Consider the following 9,915-nt stretch of genomic DNA (forward strand, 5'->3'; position numbering starts at 1 on the left):
TATTCTGGATTGTCTGGAACCTGTTTTGTTACTCCAAGTGAATGATCTGTCGGCCAGAAACCTCTCTCTCCATAAATCAGTAAGATCAAACTTTTCCATAAAAAGTAGTAAACCCAAATTCTGATTGGTTGGCCTACCTGGGGGCCATCTATTAGTTGAATTATCTATCGTAATGTTAAAGTCCCCTCCTATCAATAATAACGAATTGGGAAATTTAGATTTTGAATCTATAGAGAAACCAATATGTTTCTCTATAGATTCAAGCAATTCATCATTCTCATGTTTGGTGTTGTACCCGTATAAGTTTACAGTAATGAGCATAATGTCATTGTAACTGATCATAAGACAAATAAAGTGACCACATTCCAGCGTGTAGAATATTACCACCAAAGGTATTTTTCATTGTAGTGACACCAGCGGAGCGTTCAGATCCATGGGAAAGCCAAATATCGTTGCCCCACTGCGACCTCCAGAAGTTGGCATCAGCCGAAATTGAGTGAGACTCTTGAAAAAAGCAAAAAACTGTTCGAAATTGTTTAGCAAATAAAAATAAGGCCTTGCGCTTCACATTGTTTCGTAACCCCTTAGCATTAAGATAAACTATAGACAAAGACAAAACAACAAAGATTATATACAAGTATAAACTGTAGTAGGATGAGTCAAAGACGTAAGAGCAGTAAACGTAAACGATAAGGAACCGAGATCTGCACCATTTAAGTAAATTTAAAGTGAAAATATTCTGAGAAATAAAATACAAAATAATAATTTAAATAAAAGGGTACCTACTATTTTAAGTGCATATGAAAACTGATCATAAAACAATTGAATAAAAAATGTTTAACATATACATGTTCCTAAGACTTTTTCTCACTTGGAAATAAGTATTAATAACTAAATAGAACAATACCCGTGTAAAGTCAGAGCAGACCTGTACGCCCTTTAAAACCGTATCTTAGTTACTGTATACATAAAAAATAAATACAGCTTTCAGTCTTCTTCGTAAGTTTGTAAACAAAATAGGTGTTCTGGTCATATAAGAACAAACTAATAAATTGAAGTACCTGACTATTCCGAAAAGTAGTCACCTGATGCTTGTTAGGTAACCATATGCCTAACCTTACAATAAGACCAAAAAGCTTATTTGAGTCAAGATATAGCTTTGTTGCTGTGCTATCTAGTGGAGACCTTAAATAACCACTGTGTAAATGACTGGTAATTGCAATCTGGAATCCTTGGGACGTCCATGCCCTAAACCCTTTATTTTATTTAACTAAAAACCCTTAACCCCTACACTTACCCTAATCCAGTGTTTCCCAAACTCGGTCCTGGGGACCCCAAGGGGTGCACGTTTTGTCTTTTGCCCTAGCACTACACATCTGATTCAAAGGCACAATCCTTACTTATTAACCTTAATAGCCGTAGGGACGTTCCAAGGATACCAAATATCCCCGTCAAAATTTCAAACCATATCCGGGCGTTAGGTCAACTTGCATGCCGGGAAAGAAAGTATTTAATCGCTGCTCCGCACATGTTAACAGTCTTGTTCGCTGTACAGCAACGTTAGCAGAAAGAAAAGAATACACAGAAAACATGGCAAAGTCAGGCAAAGTAAGAATGACATCTAAAATATACTTATTATTAATGGCGAACTGGCTCACTGCAGTTAGTCTCACACGGCCACACGTGAAATGACATTGTTGAACGCTAGCTAATTAGCTAAGTTAACGTTAGGTAGCTATTGCTGAACTCCGATGTTACTCTCCCTAACTGTGTGTTCATGGAATGTTTAATTAGCAACTTTGTATCACAATTTACTTGAAACACGTGTTCAACGTAATGAGTTATAATGTATCTATTTCGAATGCTCAGTATCGGCCTGTTCTGTTTGATTGACGATTATTAACCAATCACCAAAGTCCACACCATGACTTGCAATGTACTGAAATGTTCATTCCCCCAAAATGTTTTATAGTCAACCCAATTAAAGGCCTCTAAAAAGAAAACTGGAAAGATCAGCGAAGACAATAACTCTGGTAAGTGGGCCAGTGTAACTTTGGCAATAAATAAAATGATTTGCCCCAGGTAGCAAATGCTTTGAGGGGTGGTAAGAAGCGTAGACGGTATATCTGCGTATGACATCAAGTCCCAACATGTAGCCTAATTGGAATGGTGATAATGTTCATATGAAATTCCTTAAATGCAAAACAATGTTTTTAAATTCAGTAGGTATTTCCAATGTCAATGAATATTGTTTGTGTAGCTTCAGAAGCGGAACAGGTGGACACAACTGCTGATGCGGAAAAGGTTCAAGTCCAGGGTGAGGTCAAAGAACAGAACGGAATTGTAACCAATATTTGCCAGATGTCACCCATTAGTTATTTTTCATCAGGGCATCTATGGAATAGTGTTTTAATACATGTCTGTATTTCTCTCCAGCTGTTGCAGCAGCCCCAGTAAAGAGAAAAGCGGAAGCAGAGGATGAGACTTCTCCAGCGAAGAAAACAAAGTGCATTAATGATGGTACGATTGTGAACAGCAGTAAATATCACCCCCTCTGTTTGAGCGATGTGATGGTTTCAGTGTGCTGACATGCATCTTGTTTTTTATTTTTAGGTTTTTGTCTTTTTGTTGGAAGCTTGAACACATCCAAGAAAGTGGAGGAAATTAATGATGCCTTGGCAAACTTCTTCACAACGCATAATCTGTTGTTTCAGGATATTCAAGTGGACATTACAAAGTGAGTACTTGGCATTTTTATGCACTGCATAAACTTCACCTCTACAAATGTTTGTAGATTTCTTCATGATACAGATTCTTCCCCATGTTTTTGTGCATTCTATAGGAAATTTGCATATGTCAACTTTTACACAGAGGAAAACTTAACAAAAGCCCTTGAGCTGAATGGGGAGAAGATCCTTGACCGAAAGATGAGGCTAGACAAGGCCAAGGTCAAAGACCCCACAGTACATGACAAAAAAGGTACTAGTCTCATCTTGAGTGAGTTATCCTTGCTACTGTTATATTTGTCATTTCTAGAATTGATTGATTTCCATGTAGTGACAGTCTTTTTCCTCACAGCTAAAGATGCCAGGACCTTGTTTGTCAAGAATATCCCATTTGCAGCAACAAAAGAGGACTTGAAGAAAGTCTTTGACACGGCTGTCGAAATCAGGTTTCCTGGAGGCATTGGCGCCCCAAGCAAAGGGTGAGATGCAGTGTCCATTTGATATTTATGTGAAATTGCTAGTTATGTCTATCCCAGGATTCTGTTCTAAACACGTCTATTGCATCTATTTCGTTGTGACAGAATTGCCTACATAGAGTTCAAAACGGAGGCCACTGCTGAGAAAGTGCTGGAGGAGAAGCAGGGGATTGATGTCCAAGGCCGTGTAATCGTTATTGACTTTTTGGGAGAAAAGAGCCAACAACAAAAAATAATCAAAGCTCCAGGTAAAGATGGAAAGAAATGAGGTCAATGGGAATTCAATTACTGTAGAAGCGTAAGGTACTTGAATAGCTAGCTATATGGCTAGTCATGCTGTTCGTTAGCATCTTCAAGATTAAATTATGTTGTAATTCAGTGATTAGTTAAGACATCTTGTTTATCATAGTTCTCTGAAAAGTGAATGAAGTTAACATGTTCTCAAATGTTCTGTTCCAAAGCTGAGGCCACACCAAATAACGAATTACTGGTGACCAACCTGGCTTACGCTACAAAAGAGGAGGCCCTGAAGGAAATCTTTCTCAAAGCAGTCAGTGTCAAGATACCACAGAGCAATGGTAAACCAAGAGGGTGAGTGAAGGCGTATGTTGTTACTGCATCTGCTGTGTTGAGCTCTATTGAAAATGTTGAACGCCATCAAATTGCATTTTTTTATTTTTTTATTAAATGATTTAAGTATTCATGTGATTAATTTCATGTTCTGACTGGAAATAATTAAATTGTGACAATTGGGCCTTTTTCTTTCAAAAGTCATGCCTTGATTCAGTTTGAAAGTGTGGAAGATGCCAAAGAAGCCCTGGAATCATCGTTAAACAAAGAGATTAGTGGAAGAGCCATCAGAGTAGAGTTCAGCCAGAAGGGGCCAGAAGGTGGCAAAGGGAACTCTGGTAAATATTACTATTAGACTTGACTAATGAACGTCTCATAGCAGAGAATTGGTTGGCGAATCATTTGAAGTTGTTTGGCTGTGTGATCATGCATACTTCTGTAATGTGTGTGTTCTCTTGTAGTTCCTTCGAAGACGTTGATGGTCAGGAATCTTGCCAAGGAGACCAGTGAGGAGACTTTGAAAGGTGTCTTTGAAGGTGCCATTGAAGCTCGAGTCACCAAAGACAAGGAGACTGGCATATCTAGAGGGTATGTGGTGAAAAATTTCCCCCTTCAAATCACATTTTTACATTGATGTCCTTTGAATACTCACAGTTGGCCACTTCTTAAGGTTTGGCTTTGTGGATTTTGAGAGCCCAGAGGTCTGTAAGGCTGTCAAGGATACCATGGCAGACCTTCAGATTGATGGGAGCAAGGTGACCCTGGTCTATGCCAAACCCCAGGGTGAAAGAGGACCTCGTGGAGAAGGAGCGGGCTCCAACAGGCGTTACGGAGGGAAACCCGGAGCTAGAGGTGGCTCTGGAGGCAGGGGTGGACGAGGAGGTGAGATCATCTAGGTCAGGGATGGTTAACTGGCGGCCCGCCTTTTGTAGGCCCGTAGATCAATTTCCACCAGGAGGACCTCAGCCGGGGTCTCAACTTACTGTTGAGCGTTAGAGTGATAGAATACACAAGGTGCAATTTGGTTGTGTGTCGGATGTTTTTCTATTATGTCAGTCTCATTCTTTTTTTTTTAAATGGTCAATTTTGTCCAGCGGCCAGCTATCTAAACTTATGGGGGGGGGGGGGGGGCTGTGAACATTTCTCTCTGCCCCATGGCAAAATGTCAGGAAATTAAAGATGCATTATGCAAAACTAGCAAGTATAGCGTAGAGAATCATTGTACCATCTTAACATCTTAAACCACTGTGAAATATATTTTCCATGAACAGAATTTTTCTTGGGGCCCCCAAAAGGCTAGGGCCAACTCTTACTGCTTGTGTGGGTATGGATGTGGGTAAGCAGATACAAGCGCCACTGTGGCCCCTTGTGATAAGTTCAGATTTTTAGGGGAGGGTTGATGTAGGTTGAATTGAAGTTGCAAAACTGATGAGGACATGTCAATTGATACTTCATACTTGATGTATTCTCTTTACTCCACTTGTATCTACCAACAATTCTACCAATGTTGTAAGATGCTTTCGTTTGTTGTTTTTTAGGCAGAGGTAGTGGCGGCGGAAAGAGGACAGAAAAGAAGTAAAGGAAGGCGCTTTTTTTTTTTTTTTTTTCACAATGGACTGCTGCAACGTCTACATTTCCTGGCAAGTTTGTGATGGTACCAAACGATTATAAGAAACAAACCAATTTGTTTAGAGGTTTATGTGAAAAGATTCTACCACGTTGTTCATACATAACGATGAAATGTCTGACACATTGTACTGTACATGTAACGTTTTTGTCTGTTTTACTTTAGTGTACCTTTTTAATTGTTAATTTCATGTAAAGACTTTATTGAAGACTGGGCAATTAAAAGGTCCCCAAATTTCAGATTTTCAGTTTTTTTCTATGATTATTTTGTCGGTCTTTTTTAGGGGAGCTTGTGTTTTGTTTGAGACAAATTCTTAAAAAAATAAAATAATGTACAGTGTACAAAACATTTAGGAACACCTGCTCTTTCCATGACATAGCTTTCACCTGGTCAGTCTATGATCACTTGTTAAATCCTTCAATCAGTGTAAATGAAGGGGAGACAGGTTAAAGAAGGATTTTTAAGCATTGAGACATGGATTGTGTATGTGTGCCATTCAGAGGGTGAATGGGCAAGACCAGACTTAAAACGGGGTATGGTAGTAGGTGCCAGGTGCACTTTTTTTGTCAAGAATTGCAACACTGTTGGGTTTTTCACGCTCTGCAGTTTCCTGTGTGGATCAAGAATGGTCCACCGCCCAAAGGACATCCAGCCAACTTGACATCTGTGGGAAGCATTGGAGTCAACATGGGCCAGCATCCCTGTGGAATGCTTTCGGCACCTTGTAGAGTCCATGCCCTGACAAATTGAGGCTATTCTGAGGACAAAAAGGGGGTGCTCAATATTAGGGTGTTCCTGGTGTTTCGTACACTTACTGTGTATGAGAAATTTACTTTACCAGAATGAATGTAGACCAGAATTTAATTTGTATTCAAAACTGAAATATGCTATTTAGATTGCCTATACTGAGTGACAGTCCACTTCTCTAGACACTGAATGAAGTCAGTATATTTTGAGGGGCTTTCTTTTTAAAAGGACACTGCTGGACCAATTACAGATAATTGATAAAACACAACTTTCTATCAAAAGAACAGTACTGCCATGTATGAGAGACACATTTTAGCATATTTTCCCAGAAGCTTAGCTAGAACATATTTTCAAGATATCAGCTGTTGCTTCAGTGAAAGTCTGAAGACTAGCTCAGAACAAGCACACAACATTTGATGAATGCACGAGCGTTTGAAGCTAAGATATGATACAGAAATGTCCAAATCCACAACCGTTACGGATATCATAACGCTGAAAAAGGATACTGACAATGAAAAGAGAAACCAATTGGGCTTTTAAGGATAATTATGAACATGGTTTCATTTGGAAATGACAACTTTCTTTGTACCGCTTTAGGTTAACTTTTCCACGAAATCACCCATATATACAGTACCAGTCAAACGTTTGGACACACCTGCTCATTCAAGGGTTTTTATTTTTACTATTTTCTACATTGTAGAATAGTGGTGAAGAGATCAAAACTAAATTAACACATATGGAATAAAGTAGTAAACAAAAAAGTGTTAAATCATGTTTTATATTTAAGATTATTCAAAGTAGCCAACCTTTGCCTTGACAGCTTTGCACACTCTTGGCATTCTCTCAACCAGCTTCATGAGGTAGTCACCTGGAATGCATTTCAATTAATAGGTGTTCCTTGTTAAAAGTTCATTTGTAGTATTTCTTTCCTTAATGCATTTGAGCCAATCAGTTGTGTTGCAACAAGGTAGGGGTGGTAAACAGAAGATAGCCCTATTTGGTAAAAGACCCAAGTCCATATAATGGCAAGAACAGCTCAAATAAGCAAAGAGAAATGACAGTCCATCATTACTTTAAGACATGAAGGTCAGTCAATCTGGAAAATTTCATGAACTTTAATAGTTTCTTCAAGTGCAGTTGCAAAAACCATCCAGCGCTATGATGAAACTGGCTTTCATGAGGACCGCCACAGGAAAGGAAGACCCAGAGTTACTTCTGCTGCAGAGGATAAGTTCATTAGAGTTGTCAGCTTCAGAAATTGCAGCCCAAATAAATGCTTCACAGAGTTCAAGTAACAGACACATCTCAACATCAACTGTTCAGAGGAGATTGCGTGAATCAGGCCTTCATGGTTGAATTGCTGCAAAGAAACCACTATTAAAGGACACCAATAATAACAGACTTGCTTGGGCCAAGAAACACAAGCAATGAACATTAGACTGGTGGAAATCTGTCCTTTGGTGAGATGAGTCCAAATTTGAGATTTTTGGTTCCAACCGCCATGTCTTTGTGAGACGCAGAGTAGGTTAACGGATGATCTCTGCATGTGTGGTTCCCACCGTGAAGCATGCAGGAGGAGATGTGGTGGTGCTTTGTTGGTGACACTGATTTATTTAGAATTCAAGGCACACTTAACCACCATGGTTCACAGCATTCTGCAGTGATACGCCATCCCATCTTGTTTGCGCTTAGTAAGACTATAATTTATTTTTCAACAGGACAATGACCCAAAACACACCTCCAGACTGTGTAAGGGCTATTTGACCAAGAAGGAGAGTGATGATGCTGCATCCGATGACCTGGCCTCCACAATCACCCGACCTCAACCCAATTGAGATGGTTTGGGATGAGTTGGAACGCAGAGTAAAGGAAAAGCATCCAACAAGTGCTCAGCATATGTGGGAACTCCTTCAATACTGTTGGAAAACCATTCCTTATGAAGCTGGTTGAGATAATGCCAAAAGTGTGCAACGCTGTCATCAAGGCAAAGGGTGGCTACTTTGAAGAATCTCAAATATAAATTATATTTTTATTTGTTTAAAAAAAAATTGGTTACTACATGATTCCATATGTGTTATTTCATAGTTTTGATTTCTTCACTATTATTCTACAATGTAGAAAATAGAAAAAATAAAGAAAAACCATTCAATGAGTAGGTGTGTCCAAACTTTTGACTGGTACTGTACATTTATATACATACTGAACAAAAATATAAATGCAACATGTAAAGTGTCGATCCCGTGTTTCATAAGCTGAAATAAAAGATCCCTGAAATTTCCAATAGCACAAAAAGCTTATTTATTTTTACTACCCTGTTAGTGAGCATTTCTCCTTTGCCAAGTTAATCCATCCACCTGACAGGTGTGTCATATCAATAAGCTGATTAAACAGCATGATCATTACACAGGTGCACCTTGTGCTGGGGGACAATAAAAGGCAACTCTAATTTGTGCAGTTTTGTCACACAACACAATGCGACAGATATCTCAAGTTTTGAGGGAGCATGCAATTGGGATGCTGACTGCAGGAATGTCCAACAGAGCTGTTGCCAGAGAATTTAATGTTAATTTCTTGACCATAAGCCGCCTCCAACGTCGTTTTAGAGAATTTGGCCGTACATCCAACCGGGCTCATAGCAGCAGACCACATGTAACCATGCCATCCCAGGGCCTCCACATCCGGCTTCTTCACCTGTGGGATCATCTGAGACCAGCCAGCCGGACAACTGATGAAACTGAGGAGTATTTCTCAAATCAAATCAAAGTTTATTTGTCATGTGCGCCGAATACAACACCTTACAGTGAAATGCTTACTTACAAGCCCTAACCAACAGTGCAATTTTTAAATAAAAAATTGGTATTAGGTAAACAATAGATAAGTAAAGACATTTTAAAAAACAGTAAAATGAAAGTGAAAATAACAGTAGCGAGGCTATATACAGGTGGTACCGGTTAGTCTGTAATAAAGCCCTTTTGTGGGGAAAAACATATTCTTATTTGCTGGGCCTGGCTCCCCAGTGGATGGGCCTGGCTCCCCAGTGGATGGGCCTGGCTCCCCAGTGGGTGGGCCTGGCTCCCCAGTGGGTGGGCCTGGCTCCTACGTAGGTGGCTGCGCCATGGCTGCATCCCTGCCCAGTCATGTGAAATCCATAGATTAGGGCCTAAATAATTTATTTCAATTGACTGATTTCCTTATATGAACTGTAACTCAGTAACATTGTTGAAATTGTTGCATGTAGCATGTATGTTTTTGTTCAGTATATACTGTATATATATATACTGTAGGTTTTCAGTAGGTGCCCATTTTGCTAATGTTTTCTTAGTCAAAAATGTCCAACCTGGTGTAAAATGTACGTGATGTGACCGTAATGATTGGAATATTACACACATTGTTATTTGATATCAGTCGATTTTAGGTCATGGCTAAATGTTGTAGAACACTGCCATCTCTTGGATAGGCATGATAGGGTAGTGTAAACCGATGGAAGAAAGATTTCAGAATGAATTGGAACATTTTCTTATTTCCCCCCAACAGAAAAATCTTGCATGCAAGTAGATGTAACACATTGAGATGGATGATGCAAGCCCAGTCTTTGAGGTCTGTTTTAACCAAAGATGGTGGATAAATTAAGATGTCTTACTCAGGTTGTTTACCATTGGAAAAAAAAAGTCTACATATATATATATATAATCCCTTTGCTGGAGTCAATGACCAAAAGCGCACTCTTTGGCCTCATGGGTGGAATGGTAATAATATTTTTTATAATTTC

The 9,915-nt window shown here is 39.3% G+C and overlaps 1 protein-coding gene across 1 annotated transcript; it reads left to right on the plus strand.

Moving 5' to 3' along the window:
• Positions 1-1,486: 1,486 nt before the first annotated feature.
• On the plus strand, positions 1,487-5,640 carry LOC120020549 (nucleolin-like). Its single transcript, XM_038964256.1, has 13 exons — positions 1,487-1,608; positions 1,973-2,033; positions 2,261-2,317; positions 2,437-2,520; positions 2,614-2,737; positions 2,843-2,979; positions 3,079-3,205; positions 3,308-3,450; positions 3,664-3,793; positions 3,974-4,110; positions 4,234-4,360; positions 4,443-4,654; positions 5,311-5,640. Exons 1-13 carry the CDS (start codon positions 1,492-1,494, stop codon positions 5,349-5,351), a joined length of 1,497 nt encoding a protein of 498 aa, XP_038820184.1. The 5' UTR covers positions 1,487-1,491; the 3' UTR covers positions 5,352-5,640.
• The last annotated feature ends 4,275 nt before the right edge of the window (positions 5,641-9,915 follow it).

This window comes from Salvelinus namaycush, chromosome 25 (genome assembly GCF_016432855.1).
Source record: "Salvelinus namaycush isolate Seneca chromosome 25, SaNama_1.0, whole genome shotgun sequence".
Classification (NCBI taxonomy): Eukaryota; Metazoa; Chordata; class Actinopteri; order Salmoniformes; family Salmonidae; genus Salvelinus; species Salvelinus namaycush.

What these genes read in the sequence shown, in the direction of transcription:
- LOC120020549 (XM_038964256.1), top strand. Translation starts at nt 1,492, where the DNA reads ATGCCGGGAAAGAAAGTATTTAATCGCTGCTCCGCACATGTTAACAGT. An exon ending in ACATGGCAAAGTCAGGCAAA is followed by an intron (nt 1,609 to 1,972) that starts GTAAGAATGACA and finishes AATGTTTTATAG; the next exon opens with TCAACCCAATTAAAGGCCTC. An exon ending in CACAGTACATGACAAAAAAG is followed by an intron (nt 2,980 to 3,078) that starts GTACTAGTCTCA and finishes TTTTCCTCACAG; the next exon opens with CTAAAGATGCCAGGACCTTG.